Source organism: Trematomus bernacchii, unplaced genomic scaffold, assembly GCF_902827165.1.
Source record: "Trematomus bernacchii unplaced genomic scaffold, fTreBer1.1, whole genome shotgun sequence".
Classification (NCBI taxonomy): domain Eukaryota; kingdom Metazoa; phylum Chordata; class Actinopteri; order Perciformes; family Nototheniidae; genus Trematomus; species Trematomus bernacchii.
The window spans coordinates 7,075,549-7,095,570 of NW_022987689.1; the positions used below are offsets into that span (position 1 = coordinate 7,075,549).

Consider the following 20,022-nt stretch of genomic DNA (forward strand, 5'->3'; position numbering starts at 1 on the left):
TTTTAGAGCTGAATTCTTTGTTGTTATTATATAAAGTATAATTATTGGCTGTTGCCTGTTACATTCATTAGGACAACACTTCACTGGTTATTCTTGTGCCTCACACAATGTTCTCTGCCCATGGACAGAACATACACGTTTTATCTCATCTCAGTTTCTGTCCAAAACATCACAATTCAGACAGACATCTGTGTCTAGTGCACAGGATCGTCTGGGTAGGATCTCAGCTGTACCTCGACTACAACATTTGCATCAAACGAAAAGACAACTCAGGATTCAGCTATTTGTGCATTTTTAAGGGCCTAATGGTTAAATAAGGGCTTAAGTGTTTGTACTGTGAAGATGATTATTTATATTTAAAAAAATCTACTTGTTTACAGATGTCTAATGTTTTAATTCTATAGCAGAAAAAGTATTTTTGAGACCAATGTCATCATATGGCGGACCAGGACGTTGTAAAACTACATTATTGGCCAATCCGTTAGCAACATGGCTAATGTAGCAGCCTGGCTAACGTTGCTGTGAAAAGCAAGACGAAAGAGCAACCACAGAACCAGAAACCCCAATCTCAGTCCTAAGTAAAACACCCAATAATATTATAAAGTAAACACATTTACTTACTGATCTAGCTTAGTAGCAAGAACGTATTTTGTCCCTCTCTAAACCTTCTCCGTCAACATGGCTCTTTTGCAGGTAAAGTTTTTACATTTGACATTATTACAGTTGATGCGCAAGCAGCTGTAGCTATTTTGTAGGTTTTCAGTACACCCAAACTTTCGACTCCATGTATGAATTATTAATTAGGTTGCTTTAAGTGGTAAAGAGGAACAGATGGAGGTAGAAGAACATCAGAATGTTGATCATTAGAGCAGTGATGCTTCTACTTTTAGGGGAATCAAGCCTCAGGAGGGGAAAGATCACTGTTTCATGGGTTGTTCATTAAAGGTTCCACAAACATTCATGCAAAGAAGCCAGAAACGTATTAAATACTGCAGTCAAGATCTGTAAAAAGTACAGGGTGCAGGCTAAACAATGATAAACATTCAGAGGATTTTTCTTTTTTTAAACGATAAAGCAATTTTGAGAAAAATCTAGCAAAGATATTTTTTTCTTTTTAAACTGTAACACTATTTTTTTTAACTTTCGGTGTATGTATATATAATATAGATACTGTATATATGTACTGCAGCTATATGTAATACTTTCAGCATTGCAGGGGGACTTACTTAGAGAGCTCAATTAAATTGTCTGCATTGCTCCAAAGAATAATAAAAAAGGTGAACACTAAATGTCCTTGGTCAGCCGAGAACCTATAGAGAAACTGAAAGTAAAATAAATCTGGTTTCTAATAAAAAATGATTAGAAAAAACTACAAAGGCACAAAACCTTTTAGTCTTTCTTCTGCTGTGGTTAAGACTAATCATTTAGCACTTTAGATTGAAAAAGTCTTACATAATCCATGCAGGCTAGTAGCCTATCAAAAATAGATGTAGGCCTACTTACTTTCCATGCTTTACATTTTTTTAAAAAGTGTCTGGTAAAGCTTCAGCAAAATGCAAATGAGAAGCTTCACAGCGAGTCAGACTCAAACTATATCTGCATTTCCATCCATCTCAGTAGGCCTATAAAGAAACTGTCAACAAACTAGTATTTTTTAAAAGTTGCTCCTAATCGCTTGGAGCCAGATAAATAAATGTGGATGAGAACAAAAAGCTTCCAACTGTCCTGAATGGATTTCAAATCAATCAACATACAGTACATCTTAAAATGCAAGGGAAAGATTTATACTGCTTGAAAAATGTACTCTTTCTTACAAACGGCTGACAAAAGCGGGGCGTTGTGTGAATACCTAAAGTGACTTTTAAAAAATACATATCAGAAACACACATAAATATCTCTCTTTTGCTGGCACTCTCCCAAAGACTGAACAATGTTTAAAATAGAATATATCATCAATCATGAAACATCTCTTGTATACCTTTCTAAAAATACCATCCTGTGTAATTTACCTTAACATGCAGGAATATTGAAGGGGATATTTGGACAACACATCAAAGAGGAGGATTAGCTTGTTCCATTCAAAATGTGAAAACAATAAACCATATGGCAAGCATATAGCAAACACCCACACAAAGAAAGCACTGCTTGAATTAGGCACTGGTTTTATCGTGAGCAACAACATATCCAACAATCCATTCACCTTAGAGCACATGTGTCAAACTCAAGGCCCGGGGGCCAAATCAGGCCCTTGGTGGATTTAATTTCGGCCCGCAGGATAATTTCGAATTACTATTAGATCTGGCCCTCCGGTATATTGCACGCACACCTTCACTCAATCCTGAGGATTTCCTCAGCTCAGAGCCTGACCCCAAACATTGATGAACTTGCACCCAAGATGAGATGCCAAGTATCTGGCTTGAACTAGCATCACAGAGCAGCACACTGAGTTTCAATGGATGTTTCCTTCTGCACTTTTTTTCTTGAGACAACAGGGCATGTTTGTTTTTTTCTTTGAGGGAAATTGTTTTTTTGAAGCTGTTGTTGGCCTGTGGAAAAATGTAATCATAAGAAATGACTCCGGAAAGGCTGCAGATAGAGCCACAAGAAATGAATGCAACTGATTATTTAATGTTTAATGTTGTGTTTATAGGCAATAATTTAAGCTTTGTTAGTTCCAGGTTTAATATGTGCAATAAGTTCATTCAATAAGTTTTGCAATAAACATTGAACCAGTCCGGCCCTCGACTAGTACCCATATTTTAATTTTGGCCCACTGTGTATTTGAGTTTGACACCCCTGCCTTAGAGCAAACAGAATTCAGAAAACAGACTTTTTTGGTAATGAATCAGACTGCTAAAGTGTTTTCTTCAGAATACAACAAAATCTTTCCCTTTGAAAAAAAACAACCCTGAATGTACGTTTTTTTTTGTAATACTTTATTTTTAAGTTGTTAAGACATTACAAAGGAAACAACAAATAACATACAAGTCACTCGAGTAATACATCATCAATATGTGCTCAGCAATTATTCTTGTGATATGGGAAGATCTCCCTCACAACGGGTTCACAACAAATCTGTGTGAAACATAGGCTAGTAGCAAAGTTATGCAAGAATTATAGACTAGTGTACCAAAAGGAGTAAAGCAAAATAAAATAAATATCTCAGGGTTATGTGACCCCCCTCTTCACTGAATGTACGTTTGAATAAAAACAGATCAGAGAACTGGCTTTAAAACCAGTTTTATAGTTAGTGGAGTTTCATTTGTACCCGGTATCGACTGTAATGATCATACCACTTGTTGTAATATTGCGCGCTCATGCAGTGCACCGTCGCGCGCCTCGGAGACTATAAAAGCGTCAGGATGCTGACAGCATCACTGCCAGAAGATGTGGCTGCATAACGGAACACTTCAGCTTGTATGTCATATGTCAACCTTTTTGAAAGTAAAATGCTAGTAAGTTAATAAATCATGCAACTCTGAGGCTTGACTAACTACAGGACAAGGGGGATTTATGCATCCACACCTGCGCACCACCTGGAAGTAAGTGAAAGAGTTGGATAACACCGCCGCCAATACAGAGAAGCGGTCTCTTGCGCAGCAGCATGCAGAGCAACAGCAGCGCCTCCGGACCGCTGGCCGCTCTGTGCGGGGCAGAGGACGAGAGCGAGATCTCCAAACTTGTGAGCCTTTCGGGAGCAGCCTCTAATCTCGCAGCTTTTAACCTCTCACTGAACTGCTGGCTCCACATCCTCTCCAAGGAGTCCTCGCTGGACCTGCACGCAGACAGCGCAAACCTGGCAGTAGGTGAAGCTAAGGATTTCTTATAAATATAAATTAATAAGATAAATCTATAATTTCATTTCGCACGAATCACCTCAGAAGACCATGCACAGGGTAACAAAGTCAAGGTCACACTGAACTAATTAAAGAAATACAATGAAGTAGCATTAAGGCTACTAATTGGTGAGGTATATTTTTTACTACTAAAGATATAGGAGCCAAATTAGTATTTAGCCGTTGTTTATTATTTATATTATTATAATTTACCTGGGTGTGGTTAATGGAATTACCTGTGGTGTGTTGTTGACAAAGAGCATGACTGCTCAGATATTATCTGTTGACCACATGGTCCTGCATTAGTTATTTTTTTTTTTTTAAACATCTTAAAACTTTGACTTTAGGACCTACTCTTCTCTGGAAGGCCTCACAGCAATGAGCAGAGTTTAGCCTCGTGGTTGCTATAGAATCTATAGCAACCTATAGAATCTATAGCAACCAAGTTTCTATAGTAGATACACTATAGTTATTATAAATGTCAATTTACTTGACTGTACTATTTTTACAACTTCTTAAAGAAATACTGTATTTTAATTATATTTAAGGTGAACTTAAAAGGCATATACAATCTTATTCATTATAATGTATTAATGTATTATCTACATATTTTTGACTGCATTATGAATATATTTCACATGTTTTAATAGTTATCGGAAAAATGTATTGAAATATATTTGTTCTTAAAAAGGTACTGCATTTGTTAGTTAAATGTGTACTTATATATTCAGTCAACTTAAATGTATTTCATCATATCTTTAGTAGCACTAATAGTAGGCCTACATTTAAAAATAACAAACTTTTAGTACATTTATCGCGTGCACATGGAAACAGCTACAAATATTTCTTAGCCTTGCTATTGATAGAAAGTGCTGAGAGGATGCATGTTATTTTTGATTTAATTTCCTTGTGTGCACTTTGTGTGAACCAAAATAAAAATGATTCTATGTGTTTGTCAGGTACGAGTTGTCATCGCCTTGGTGTACCTGGTGGTGTGTGTCCTGGGGCTTGTGGGTAACCTCCTGGCTCTGTTCCTGCTCCACTCGCGCCGCTGGGGCCAACACCACTCGTCTATCGACTGCTTCGTGATGAGCCTGGCGCTGACAGACCTCCAGTTCGTGCTCACCTTGCCCTTCTGGGCCGTGGACACCTTGCTGGACTTCCGCTGGCCATTTGGCCGGGTCATGTGCAAGATCGTGAGCTCGGTCACCACCATGAACATGTACGCCAGCGTCTTCTTCCTCACCACCATGAGCGTGACCCGCTACCACTCTCTGCTCACCTCGATGAAGATGAGCAGCCCCAAGGTCGCTAATGCTCGTGCCAGGTGGGCCAGTTTAATTATTTGGGTGGTGTCACTGGTGGCTACGCTGCCTCATGCTTTCTACTCCACCACAGTCCAGGTTTGTTGCAGTTACACTTAGACCGATTTAAATTGCAGCAATACAAACTTTTTGTTCGAAAGCTTTCATTCAATTTAATGGGCGTTATCAGTGGTTATCAGCCACATACAGGTGGTTCAAAAGGGCCTCCTCAACCAACTATTGGTTGTATCATCTATTCACACGGTGTAAAGAATCACCATTAAAAGAAGGTGACCCTGACCACTAGCGACCGTATTAACAATCATTCTGTTGCCTAAACTTAACAAAGTTGTTTTTTATGTTGGAAATGTGACTGTTAATTCAAATTGAAGTTACGTTTCGTTTTTGAGTTTCACTTCACTTTACAGCGTAGCAGGTGTAGTTTGGCCTCTTGATGCATTATAATGGTAGCGTTAATGACTGAAATCACAAATGTAACTGGCTGTGTAACGTTCAAAATATGTGTTCTGTTGGAGGGAGTTAGCAAACCTGTTATGTTGTTTTTGTGTTACAGGTGTCTACAGATGAAGAGCTGTGCTTAATGCGCTTCTCTGACTCCGACTCAGGTCACTGGGATCCTCAAGTCCTGCTTGGACTCTATCAAACACAAAAGGTTCTCCTTGGATTTGTAATTCCCTTGACCGTGATCTCTGTGTGCTACCTCCTTCTCCTGAGGTTCATCCTGAGCCGACGCATCGTAGGCAGCATGGAGAGCGGGACCCTCACAGAGAGGTCAGAGTGTGAGAGAGGACGCCACCGCCGCCACCGCCGCCACCGCTCCAAAGTCACCCGCTCCGTTACAATCGTAGTTCTGTCATTCTTCAGCTGCTGGCTGCCTAACCAGGCTCTCACTCTGTGGGGGGTGCTGATCAAATTTGACTTGGTGCCCTTCACTAAAGCCTTCTACAACGTCCAGGCCTACGCCTTCCCCCTGACTGTGTGTTTAGCTCATGCAAACAGCTGTCTCAACCCTGTGCTCTACTGCCTGATCCGAAAAGAGTACAGAGCAGGACTGAAGGAGCTCCTGCTGAGCGTGTCCCGCTCCGTCCGAAATGTTTTCAATAGGGCTCTGAGAGGGAGGAGAGTGGAGGACATCGTCATGTGATTAATACAATTCTTCGCTTGCTTGCTGAACGTTGAGAAAACTGATACCAACCTCATGTTTGTAAGCTTAATATGATGCTACAGCCAGCAACTGGTTAACTCAGCTTGACACAAAGACACATTTGGTCTCATTTGGTCTCATTTGGTCTCATTTGGTCACTTAACCCTTGCAAAAACGAAGCGAAAAGATGACAATCTGTCCAATTACTGTGACTGTGCATTTTTGCCTCTCTCTCTGTGAACAAAGGCCACAGCTAATCATGTTCCCGTGTGACACTATTGTGTCATTATTTTACATTTGCACAGAAACCTGAACAGCAGGGTTAGGGTTAGGGTTAGTTAATTATTTCCGTTTTCCCACTTTGGAACTGATCTCCTTCATGACAACTACATTCTTGGAAACGATCAAACCCCTGATTGAGCCCACTCTTAGTGACAATGGCAGCAAACAAAATACCATGTGTTGTTTAAAAAATGTTAACCTGTAAAGTTATTTTTCTACTTTGCATCTCAGACGCCTACATATGCCATCATTAGGACGGTATGTTTGTTCATTTTCACTATTGATGTGTTTAATATTTGTGTAATTGTTGCTAAGTCAATAAGGATACAGTTAAAGCATGAACCTGCCGTCTTTCGTGTCTCTCTGCCTTGCCGTGCCACCGTGAGTCGTTTTGTAACTGCCCAGATGTAATGTGACATTAAAAAAATTAGCGGACAAAAGAGTCTAGTGACGTCTCTGGAAAGTTAATCTTGTCTGAACTCAAAACAGCCTCAAAACGTGAAAACAAGTCACACACACAAAAGCAACCCTGCACCTTTGCCCTTTTGCAACCTTTAAAGTCTGAACAAGAACAAGAACAAGAACACACACACACACACACACACACACACACACACACACACACACACACACACACACACACACACACACACACACACACACACACACACACACACACACACACACACACACACACACACACACACACACACACACACACACACACACACACACACACACACACACACACACACACACACACACACACACACACACACACACACACACACACACACACACACACACACACACACACACACACACACACACACACACACACACACACACACACACACACACACACACACACACACACACACACACACACACACACACACACACACACACACACACACAATGCCTTTCACCAGAAAGGATATGATGACAATTGTTTACCCCCCAAGGGAAATAAAGGACCAATTAAGTGAATGTGGTTCACATTTTAAATATCACGCCTTTGGCCTTGATTACTTTCTTCCTCAGGGACGATCATAACTGAACAAGGAGCAGTTGTAAATAGATTGAAAACAACCATCTTAAAATAACACAGGCCTTAAAAAGATATTCAAGGACTCCGCACTCTGGTTTCTGATTCACTGAATACTTTGTCTCTAACAACATAGAAGCATGAATTCAACCCAGTCGTCCTGCAGCAGACAGATCTGACATCTTTGGCCCCAGCTATTGTTCTCACTGGCCTTAAAGCATCCAAATAAGTGCAAGTAAAAGTCTCTCAGGCAGCATGAAGCTGCCACCTCGTCATGTAAAATGTTAAATTAAATCATTCTGCTTTTGGACAGACCTAACCCTTTGTGCCGGCCTCAGGCTTGCTGTCACTTCTCCTGCCGAATCTCCACCTGCTCCCAATCTGTGGCATTAGAGGCCATGAACACGATGCATTATCCTGCTGGAAGTATCCAAGTAAACTCTCGCCTTACAACCCTATTTGAAGCACACGGTCATCAACAATACTCAGGTAGGCTGTAGCATTAAAACCATGTTCAATTTTCATTAATGGGCGTAAGTTGTGCATGCAGTTAAAGAAGTAACCCCAACTGTTGAAGCAAGCCTAAAATAGATCCATGTTGTGAAAAATGATTGCCCCTCACACATACATGCCTTTTCCCCCCAATCGTTCACTGTCCAGTTTTAATGAGGCCTGTCCACTGCGATGTGACGCACATTCAGACCGGCTCTTCTGCGTAACACTATTGTAACACTGTTATTTGAATTACTGTCACTTGTAAAAAATCCTTTGTATCAAACTATATTACACCACATTAGTAATTTACGCAGAATCCCATCAGGATGTGTTTGTTCCGCTGCCTTTATAGTTTCATATTGAGTCTATAGGCACATTTACTGTATATGCACATGAATGCAAAAGCTGCCATGAAAATGTTCAAGTCAAAGCCCTATTACATATGCATGCCCCAGGTTTGATGAACGCTTTGTAAAAAGTCAAAGTTCAGCCTGGCCAACACACAGAAATATCTTCATTCAAATCCTCATTGCTATCACCGGTAAAGTAGGACAGTATTTGTGTCTAGACTGGGCTTTCTTGTACAAGAGAATAAAAAACAATAGAAAAATCAATATGGACCATTACTGTATAATTATCCTTAAATGATGTTATAAACAAGTATGGCATTTTGAAACATGATGTGCAACAATTTTTACTGTAATTTGTGTGCATTTTGTTGTTAACTAAGATGATGTTATGATTTATTTTTTGTTAGTATGCACGTGGACGCTTTGGACATACCTGGAGAAGGAAGAAATGGGTCTTCGGAATGATGGGAGTTAAAGACAAAAGGCAGAGACTAGTGTTGAAACTAGTGGAGAAACCATCAAGAGGCCACCTTGTCCCTCTGATTAGACTCTGATTCTCATATTGAAGTTCTAACAAAGAAATTGAAATTCACTCTTGGCTTCCTTTTCAGACTTAAATGTTGTTTTTCAACTTCATCCCGTAAAAGGTTGGTCTCTGGCTTATTCCTGTCCCAGCTGGACTACGGTGATACCATTTATAGATTTGCCTGTCCCACTGTTTTGGCCAAACTTGACCCACTCTACCATGCTGCACTGCGTTATATATCAAATGCACCCTATAGGACTCATCATTGCAAACTGTATAGCCTAACTGGATGGTCCTCACTTAGTATGCGTAGGATGCAGCACTGGTTTTTATTAATGTATAAAGCCATTTTAGGTAAACTTCCATTGTACATATGTGCCAGATTTGCTCCAGTTTGCGACTCTTACAACCTCAGATCCAGTGCCTGGGTACGGTTCCAGGTTCCTGCTGTACGGACTGAGGCTGGAAAAAGGAGTCTTTCTTATTATTGTCCTTGGTCTTGGAATGACCTTCAATCACGCCTCAAACTGAGGGCACTTGTCTCAATAGCATGTTTTAAATTGAAGTTGTCTGAGGTCCTTACCACCAGCTGCTCTTGCAGTAACAAGTAGTGTACCTTTCTTACTGTCCTAATGTGCACAATGTAGTGACTGCTTTTTCGTCTTTTGTTTTCTAAGTTATGTTCTCTGTATTTTATATGTTTGTGTTATGTGTTATGTGTAACGTTGCTGCCTTCTTGGCCAGGTCAGCATTGAAAATGAGATTTTATCTCAATGCTTTTTTATCTGGTTAAATAAAGGTTAAACAAAAAATAAAAAAACGGCATGTTAAGTCAGGAAGTAGCATTATTAGTGATGAGTGGAGGGCATACAGGAGAGCGCTGAGAGGAAACCGTACAGAGAGTTTGTTGGAGGAACACCTCAAGGTTCTTGAATGGTCATCTTGGCTTGGCTCTGCTCACCCTGATGGACTGCTTGGACGCTTGTTCAAGGATATACACAAAGCCTTTCCAGTCTGAGTACCATTATGCCTTACCAAGTCTTTCACTTATGTCAGAGAAAAGCTTTTATGTTTAAATATGTGTATCAGTCATACTAAACAGTCATTATTTAGATTTTCTTCATGTGTGAATAAAATGTTTTGCTTGGCTCTTTTGCATCTTACTTTGCATTTCATGTGAAAATGTGTATTAGGTCAGCGTGAATGTTATAACTCATTCATATATGGAGATGTGTATTAAACTTAAAAACAACGCATCACCCTTTCAGTAGTTATAAATGTTAGTGACTCATCAATAGATTGTGATGTGTTTCACACTTTACAATAAGGCTCCCTTTTGGCAGTTATAAATGTTAGTAACTCATTCATAAATGGTCATAAGAGATGCCAAGAAACATCAAGATGGAAGGGGGGGAATCAACTCTGTGAACAACAGATACCAAGGATGCTGGCTGATGAAGAAGATAAAGTAATCTAAGTAGCCAATATAAGGCTTAGCAGTACAGATAAATGTGGGCTCACTATTTGGCAAGCAACCGGTCACAGTTGCCCTGTTTATCTCATGTCTTGTAAAAGCTTATTAATGATTTATAAAGTGTTCACAACCTAATTAATAAATGAATTACAAACTATTCGTAAACCCTTTATAAGGGTAGTCTTATTGTAAAGTGGTACCGCAGGATCTTAATGTGTGGATTGTGAAAACGTATGTTTTAAGATCGAAAATAACAGTAAAGGGACTTTTTCCATTAGAGTAAAATGCCTTGTTCCCGAGATAAAACAATTTCCCAGAAACGCCCAGAGCGATAATGGTCAATGTGCAGCCATGCAGCAAGGGCTCCATTTAAAAGAAATACACAGTCTCTAGAAAAGGTAAACGCTTCTGCACCATGAAAGAAGTAATACAAATGCTATGGTTATTGTTGGGTTTAGGGTTAACCTCAATTTCCCTCAGGTCTATGAGGCTAAGATAAGATAAGATATACTAAGTTATTCAGACCACGAGATGTTCTATTGATAGATGTTTTGAGAAGTATCAAGATGTCTTTAAAGGATAGATCTGTAGGGAAAAGATCTGAAGTGCATGATTTAAATTGAGTTTTTAATTAGAATGCGCAACACACCTCATTATAGGCCATATTTATAACTGTGTGTTCCCGATCTCACCTCAAAGACATTAACATCACATACTGTGTATTAGTATGTTTACTTTTAGGGCATGTTGTTTGACAAGAAATAAAAAATAAAAACACTCCAAATGAGGTCTGCACCACCACGTAATGTTTTTTTATTGTCATTGTGGTGTCCCCTTGTGCAATAAATGTATCAGGAAAGACTGCACTTTGGACTCAGGAATTTCAAAAGTGAGCAAGAGAGTAATTGTTTCACTTTAAAATGTAAAATGTAACTTTTAAGACAAAAAAGGGTTCGAGAAACAGCAGTGTTCTTTTCTTTAACCTTTCTTTCTTGTTGTATTTTAGCCGTAAACTGAAAGCAATGTGGAACTCAGGACACTGAAATATCTGTTCATTTATCGCAAGTAATATCATAACTGTGATATTCAACATTATATTCCATACCTCCTCATATAAAGCCATCTTTTTACCTTAAACACAATCTCCTAGCTAAACTTGCTCCATGAGGATGTCAACTTTTGAGCTTTCAGCTAAGGACTCAGTTTCACATTTCTGTTCGTCGTAGATGTAAGGGGGGGGGGGGGGATGTATACAAAATGGGATTTAAAAAAAATACAGTACAAGAGAAGTCTTTGTTTGAGAGGGTGTTAAGTGAACAGAACCTCTGTCCTTTGACGCGGATCAAACCGAGCACCCTCGGTTGTAGAGTTTTTTCTGGACTGTTTGTGTTGTGAGGAAAGGTACCTGAGGCTATTTCTCTTCACTTATCTCCTCCGGAGGGTCCGCTCTCTCCCTCTTTACCGAGACCGCCTCCTCCTTAACACTCCCATCGTCTGCCAATGCCGTTGTGTCTCTGTTCCTCTCCTCCTTTTTCAGGCACTTTTTCAACTTTCTCTTTGCTGTGACTGCACGTGGTGGTTTGACGTCGACGGAGGACTCAGAGGGGTCTCCGGAGCTCTCGCAGATTGTCGGACCCTCCCACTTTGGGATGTCCAGGCCCAGCAGCTCCATCAGCTGTTTCATGACCTCGTCTACGTAGTTGTGGATGAGCAGGTGCGCCTGCTTGTGCTACAGAACAGAAAATCATGACGGTGAAATAGTGAGCAAGAAGAAGCCGGACAGGACACAGGGGCAAACATAACATAAATAGAACATACATGGAGATGCTTACATAACTGCACCTGTTGTACACCAGGGTTAATCATTCATGCCCTCCTTGGACACCAAAAAGACATATATACAATTTCTTGATGCTATCGATTTTCATATTGTGCAAACATTATCAACATATTACAGACATTATCATTCCCCCTCATCAATAAAATGATCGCACAATACCTGAACCATTATGTTAGTAAGAACCAGTGCTTTACCATTCAGATGAAACAAGTACAAGTGCAGTGAATACAAATAAATGAAAATAAATAAATAAAGAGGTGCTGCTAGAATTCTGGTGTTACTTGTATTAATGGGGACAATCTTTCAGCTGTAGTCTTGATTTTTGCTTTCATTTGTGCCGTTTTTTTCATATATATGCATCAGTTGGTGAGGCTTGATTGAGACTCACATGTTTTGTGCGCTGCAGGTTGACAATGACCAGTTTCCCTCCTTTGCGTTTTGTGATGAGTGGAAGGTCTCCGCTGGGTTTGATCTGCAGGGAGGTGCCGAGCGTCAGAGCCAGGTCCGCTCGTCTGCAGACAGCAGAGAAATACGTCACATGCTGTTCACATTTTTTATTTGCCTGGTATTCATGGTTGTGCGTTGAATGTATTGTTACACATATTATCATTATATTTGAGTGACAGCTCTAAGCATCAGTTTGAAAAAAAGAAAGGTTTCTGGCAACATTGGATAAACCAAAAGCCTGTTCACAAATAGTCTGTTTTGAAGGTATTCCCCAGATGTTCTTTATCAAGATTCAAACAAACATGCATCTGAGACAGTGGAATCTGTGAATTACAACTTTATGAAATAATTCCCAGAATTCCCAAAGGCTGTACCTGAATTTGCCTGACTCTCAAGACGAGACAGAGTCTAATCCTGATATGTATCTTAGTTGTTATAAAATACAATACAAATATTAGAAAACAAATCAATATAGCAGCATTGTTGTCAATATTTTCTTTTACAAATATGTATATCTGCCATGTTTGTGTGGATTAGAAAAGCAGCTCAAATCGGGGTTTTTTGGAAAAGAAGAAATATTATTTTATCCGGCTGGATAGAAAGGTTTTCGAAGATCCTGTAACTAACAGCAACAGAAAGTGCTTTCAAATGATTGCCCGGTAGTTTATTTTCAGATAAACGGAAGCTGAGCAAACGTGAAAGGCACAAACGGCTGCTCTCAGTAACACACATCTGGCAAAACCATTTCCAATATGTCACAATGAATGTAAGAGCACTAACACAGCATGGTATGTAGTAATTATGCTTTTTGTGTATAGGTCTCTGAGCCCACCAAGGTGAAACACCAACATGTATTTCATACTGCTGTTCAGAAGACACTCGATAAAAGCTTTTTAAGTCTTAAGGATTGAATGGAAACATTGACAAACAGGAGGGAAACAATACCATTCAAAAAGGTAGTTTAGATGTTTTAAAGTGGGGTTGTATAAAGTACTTATCCAACAGTGTGTTTCCTATGGTAGATGGTGGACGGCAGGACACCTTTTCAGAAAAACAATGTACTGCTGTGGATGGGGGTTGCACGTTATTAAAGCACTTAAAACCATCAAAATCAAATGTAGTGCATGCTATATTTGATATCCTTTTTAACCCTTGTCATCAGACGGCCCTTCTCTGATAGGAAACTGAAGTAGGTACAAATGCTCGTGCCAAATCCAGACTCCATTGACAGAAACAGAACAATAAGCTTGCAGGAGATGAAGGTCTATTGCTGCCTCTATTGGTTTGTTTGTGTGGAAAAACAAAGACTATATAGCCTCTTGACTGCCAGGCACAACTGTCAAAATAAAAAATAAACTGATTGATTATTTTAGGTGGGCCTTTTTCAGGTTGATAATTCCTATTTTGCTCCAGTTCCTGTCCACAACAGTACATTGCTTAGCTTCCTGCAGTAACTCCCATCTGTTATATACTGACTGTTAGAGCCAGTATTTTGTTTTTATAAGAAAGGCCACCTAATTGTGACATCTGTAGTCAACACACTATAAAAGGCTACAATTCCCACGGGCGCCCGGTCTAAAGTGACAGTGATGGGCAACCTGCTAGAAAGACGCCGTCGAGGCACACTTTTTAACCGTCCAATTATCCTTTAAGTTATCAAGTTATATAAGCCTTATCAAGAAAGAAAGAATACCTACTGCAAGTTGTTTGTTATTTTATTTGAGTTTTGCCTATTTGTTTTGAATATTGTAAAGGCCTCTTTTCTTTGTTGCATGTGTAAAAGTTTGTTATTTTATTTTGAGCAAACACGTCGCATAACATCATCCAAACCATCGGAGACCAAGCAACTCTTCAACTGTAAGTAATATAAAGGAAAGAAAACGAGTTAAAAATGTCTGTTTAAGGCGTCTAGTGGCTTGAAAGAAAAAACAAGGAAGTAAGCCACGACATTGACTATGGATAAGTACCTCATAGAACCCCACTTCAACACATCTGAACTATCCCCTTTAAGCAGGCTGTGAATCATTTGCATGTCAGGACAGTTGACAGTAAAGCCACTCAGAAAGCAATTAGATCCCACATATTATTTCCCACGTTGGATCTGTGACTTGTACTATTTGGCCGACAATGAAACATGGGTGTCTAAGGAAATCAGGATAGATGTGTTGTGGGTCATCATGACAAAAAAAATAATTGCTGCAATTTGGTCTGACTCCCCCACCTGCTGGCATCTTCTGCTTTGTTCAGGTCTCTGTCCGGAAGAGCATCCTCCCAGTCCAGAATAGTGCTTATCAGCTTTCCTCTAGTAAAGAAGAATACACATACGGTCATACTAAGGAAAGGATCGTGGTTCAATATTTCCAAATGCACTGAAACACGTGTTACCTGCAGGCTCTGAGTCCTCTGGATCGAACCACATCACAGTAACGTCCCGTTGGCTTCAGTCCCATCACACCTATCACTTTTTCTCTGACATACTGCCTGGAAAACCAAGACTCCTATAGGTTACTTCTTTGTTCAACTTTAGTACAGTTACAGTTTAGAATTAAAGGCTGCCTGAAAGCACCATTGTCCATTTATTAAGAGTATTTCAATCAGTTAGCACCACCACTTGGTGTTGCTTTAGCCATTTCCTGCACATTTAAACAAAAAAAGAATAACACAGATATCCAAAGACACTTGACTTGCCTAATTCAAAAAATGGAAAAACAACACGGTAACACATGTCACTGAAGAGCAGCTGCTGAGCGATTAGCTGCTGCCTTCATCTATGATTCACCGCAAAGGTAACTTATTCCAATAATAACTGAAGACTGAGTAGGGGAGTGGAGGGAAATGAAGTCACAGCATGTGCTTGATGTATGTGTGTGTGTGTGTGTGTGTGTGTGTGTGTGTGTGTGTGTGTGTGTGTGTGTGTGTGTGTGTGTGTGTGTGTGCGTGTGCGTGTGTGCGTGTGTGTGTGGCTGTTTCTCAATGTCGAGTACATCTGCTGCAGAGCCACTATGTCAAGTATACTACGTCATAGAGTGGCGCAGAATGCTGGGCATTTAACATGCATTTAAACAGTCCTTCGGCGCCACTCGACGATGTAGTATACTTGAAATAGTGGCTCTGCAGCAGGTTTACTCGACATTGAGAAACGGCCTGTGTGTGTTTTTGTGTGTGTGTGTGTGTGTGTTTGTGTGTGTGCACATACCTGCCACACTTCTCACACTCCTCCACAAACATGTTTCCATGGAGCTCTGATAGCTTATCCCTGCCAGAGAAAATTAAATCAAACACAAAACCAGAAAGATCACTTCAAAAAGGTTCAGACTATTTCAGAATTCCTCAGTTCATTTCTGCTTTCAAATGTCTGCTTTACACAACCAGTTTACTTTCCCAGTTTGTTTGCTGTCTCAATGATTTCCTCAGAGAAATAGCATTTCAATGCCTGGCCTCGTCTACCCTGACTGATAGAGGGAAGAGGAAGAAATGCAAGACTTCCAATTAAAGACAAGGCTGGGCTATGTGCTGAATGCTTAAGTTATTATTATTATTATTATTATTATTATTATTATTATTATTAAGCAGTGTTTAAAGATCTGGCGCTGTTACAGCTGTTATCACAAAGCAGCAGCTTCATATTTAAATAAAAAATTAGTCACACTCCAACATTTAACAAACCGGCATGAAACAATATGGTTAGCTCAAACAACTTACTGACAAACAAACTGATAACAATTATAAAACTTACTCTAATGTGGCCAATTAACGTTGAGGAATTCACTGCATTTTCGGACACATTGCATTTCCTCTAAATAAGTATCTCACGTCCACTTGTCATTTGTTCATCCTGCACAGGGAGGTAATCTAACCGGATCTAACATGTTATATGTATGAGCAAACGGAGGACCTTTTTTGACATTTGCTGCAGGTATGCTGTAAACTAGAAGACCCCCTGACTCTGCAGCCCCCCTGTACGCTGCTCTTTAGTTACTTTGAGATCATTGTTTTGGTTTTAAGGCCAGCATCTTTAATGTTTTTGCAGCTTAAGAGCCATATATTTCCTTCAGGAATGAATCAGGTGGACACAGACATGTACAGAAAGAAAGTAATGCTAATGTTGCCCAGTGTCTGCTGGGTGGCTATCTCAACGTATGTGATGTGTTGTGGCTGCAATGACTCAATCAACAGAAAATGTATCAAAGCTATTTTGAAAATCGGATTAAAGTAAAAATTGTGATGGTTCTAGCATCTCAGAATTGATTAATTATTTGTATTCACTTAACACAGTAAACTGGCTCACTATGGGTTTTTGACTATTGGTGAGACAAAACAAAAAAAATTTAATGACACAAGCTTTTGTTCCAGTGAATAGAAAAGGGCAATTTCCAAGGTTATTCGGCTTCCAACATGAGGGGGATTTTTCTTCCCCACTTTGAGTGCTACTAGACGCTTTGTGAATTATCTGTGAAATCATGCATTGCTAGCTACTCAGTGTGTAAAATGCTTTATGTGTAACCATCATGCTGCAGAACAGAATTACCTCGGGAAGCCTGATCGAGCATGAAGTCCATCCACATTCTGGCTGATGAGATACTTGAGGTAGCCGGCCCTCTGAAGCCCCAGCAGGGCCAGGTGAGTCAAGCTAGGCCGGGCCTCTTCGAAGGTGGTGTCAAAGTGAGGTGACTCACCATTTTGCTCCAATGTCCACACCCCCTTTGGACCCCTGAAAGAGAAAATATGATTGAAGTAATGACTGACAGGAGTTATAATCAGGAGTTGACAGGCGGTAATGCAGTGGGTGGGCAAGCATTTCATGTCCCAGCTGGTGTGTGGGTTTCTTTTCAAGGCTGAAGTGAGTGTTAGGTGGATATATTCTGCAAGTTTTGTCCACGAAACTGAGAAACTGCAGCCACATGCTGCACATCTGAGACCACTGGAAAATTGGAAATATGACCCAAAAAAAACTATGTATAAAGAGTATCCTACAACAAATAATATAGATTATATGTAGAATAAATTACATTCTACAAAAACATCCTTATGAGCATTTTATAAAAATATCTAATATGTCTAAATTGACAAGAATAATGTTAAATACAAACACTGACAGGTTTTCTAACTAAAATGTATAAAGTCTGCCCACCAATTAGCTAAGAGTGTCTGAATGATGAATAAACATGGCAGTACTGCTGCTGTGTAACACCCGAACAGTTGCCATGTTATTTCCATAGTTAGCTCAATTAATGAGTCAAAAGTTCTCAATTTTAAATAAGTGCAAAAGCTCAGCTCTTACGGCAAAACAAATTCTTTCACTATAATGGAAGACCACAATTTGATTTATTTAAGTGTGTGTGGTTGTTTACAAAGAGCTGAATACAACAAATAATAAGCAAGCACTGCCCTCAACTGCTCATACAGTAGTACTGCAAGAAAAGAGCAGGAGCTTAAGTCGAAAGGTCTATATTATACCATCCAGAAATGGAGAAAATAGAGAAACGAACACAAAGTGTTTTTGTATTAGTGGCATAAAGTTGGCGGTTGTCCAAATTTTTTCCCCAGGATCGTAATGTTTTCTAATCAATTTACCAACTAATTCAGTCACAATAAAATCAATATTGAAGGTTAATACACAAAAATATATATAGGGTCATATACAAATTAACAGAAAGAAACTGTATGGCCTGCAAACACTACTGTATATGGGCACACATAAGCAAGAGTGTGCTAGATGTTCAAACCAGTCCTGTAACAAGTTGATTAGGAGCTTTTAAACAAAAAAGAAACTTAAACTTTACTTGGGACTGTGTGAGGTCACTGTGCAGAGAGAGAAAATCAGTATGTGTCTGTGATAAAGGGCTATCGAAGCTCTGATGACTCTGTGCCTCACCTGAAGTCAGGGATGCCTGTTGAGGTGCTGATTCCTGCTCCAGAGTGGACCACCAGGTACTGAGAGTCTCTGATCAGCTGAGCGAGGGTCTCCACATTCGCCTTGAGCTGCTCAGGACTATCAAACACCTGCAACAGAACAGGAAACAGCTAGTTTAAGAACAGTTGGCAGATACTGACACAATCAAATATCATAATATGTTTGTAACAATACCTAAATATCAAGAGTACTTAAGAATGACAAGGGGTTGATAAGGGATGCTTTTCATACAGTAATGTTGTATCTAACACCGGGGTAAGTGGTATTGTCTAATGTGGGTATGATAGACCTTTCTCCCAATTAACCCTGAAGCCAAACATACATAAACATGGTAAATATTATGCAACTTTTCAATAAAGAAACATTTCACAAGGTAGCAATAACAAACGTTCTAATTAATATGTTGTCTGTCTTTGGGAATTCCTTTGTTGTAATCTGGACATTTTAAATGTTGAGTTTGTTGTGGTGTTGCTTTCTGTTATTAGCTAACATTACCGTACATTTCGTAACATTTGTACATGAGTAAACATAGGAATGTATAACTCTGTCTTGTCATGGAGGATTTTTACATTGGTGTTTAGCTTTTCTGATGTATTTTCTATTATTTTTAATTGAACTGAACCTAAAAAAGCGTCCTCTTCTGCTAAACTGCTAGCAGTAGATAAGCTAACAAACACAACCCAGCGTTAGCTCATGGTCGTTATTTTTTACCTCAGGAAGTCCGCAAACACCTTTGTCTGCGTACGGCGAGAGCCCAGCAGCATAATTCACAGACATTGCTGTTGTCGGTAACGTTGCTTGACTCTATTATATTGTTTTTAGAAAACTGTTCAAGTATTAAGAAGCTCCAAGGCGGTTCTTCAATTGTGGTGTTGAACTGACGTCATCTCTTAGCGACGATATGTTCACAACAAGGATTTCCCATGGGATTTCCCCTCATCCAATCGGTCCAGCCTGTACGACGAAGCCAGTTCAACAGACCCTGGATATATTTGGCCCAATTCCCTCCGTTTGCGACCCTTATCAAAAGGTACATTTATTATAAAGGGGGACCCTTATCAAAAATTAATTCGATTTCAGAGATTCCTGTGTGAGAGAAATTAAGCACTGTCTTCGCCAATCCCTTTTAAATCAATCTTTGAATGTTAAAATAAAAATCTAGATGAGCCAATTTAAAATTGTCATACATTAGATATATTTGTAATTCAATTTAAAGCTCCCATGACATAGCCATTTCTACTGATCATAATTCCATTGTTGAGGTCTTCTAGAATATTATTTACATTGTTCAATGTTCCAAAATCACATTGGTTTCTCATACTGGTTACTTCTCTGTCCTAA

General features: G+C 39.6%; 2 protein-coding genes across 2 annotated transcripts; one reads left to right on the forward strand and one right to left on the reverse strand.

The window, feature by feature from the left end:
- The first annotated feature begins 3,341 nt into the window (after positions 1 to 3,341).
- On the forward strand, positions 3,342 to 7,015 carry LOC117488652 (relaxin-3 receptor 1-like). The gene is made up of 3 exons (XM_034137672.1): positions 3,342 to 3,802; positions 4,796 to 5,239; positions 5,715 to 7,015. The coding sequence occupies exons 1-3, from the start codon at positions 3,605 to 3,607 to the stop codon at positions 6,303 to 6,305; spliced, it is 1,233 nt and encodes a 410-aa protein (XP_033993563.1). The 5' UTR covers positions 3,342 to 3,604; the 3' UTR covers positions 6,306 to 7,015.
- A 4,249-nt stretch (positions 7,016 to 11,264) lies between these two features.
- Positions 11,265 to 19,579, reverse strand: sirt6 (sirtuin 6). The gene is made up of 8 exons (XM_034137680.1): positions 19,393 to 19,579; positions 18,643 to 18,770; positions 17,296 to 17,478; positions 15,964 to 16,023; positions 15,153 to 15,248; positions 14,989 to 15,069; positions 12,709 to 12,832; positions 11,265 to 12,209 (listed from the first exon to the last, which is right to left on the reverse strand). The coding sequence occupies exons 1-8, from the start codon at positions 19,456 to 19,458 to the stop codon at positions 11,892 to 11,894; spliced, it is 1,056 nt and encodes a 351-aa protein (XP_033993571.1). The 5' UTR covers positions 19,459 to 19,579; the 3' UTR covers positions 11,265 to 11,891.
- Positions 19,580 to 20,022: the final 443 nt, after the last annotated feature.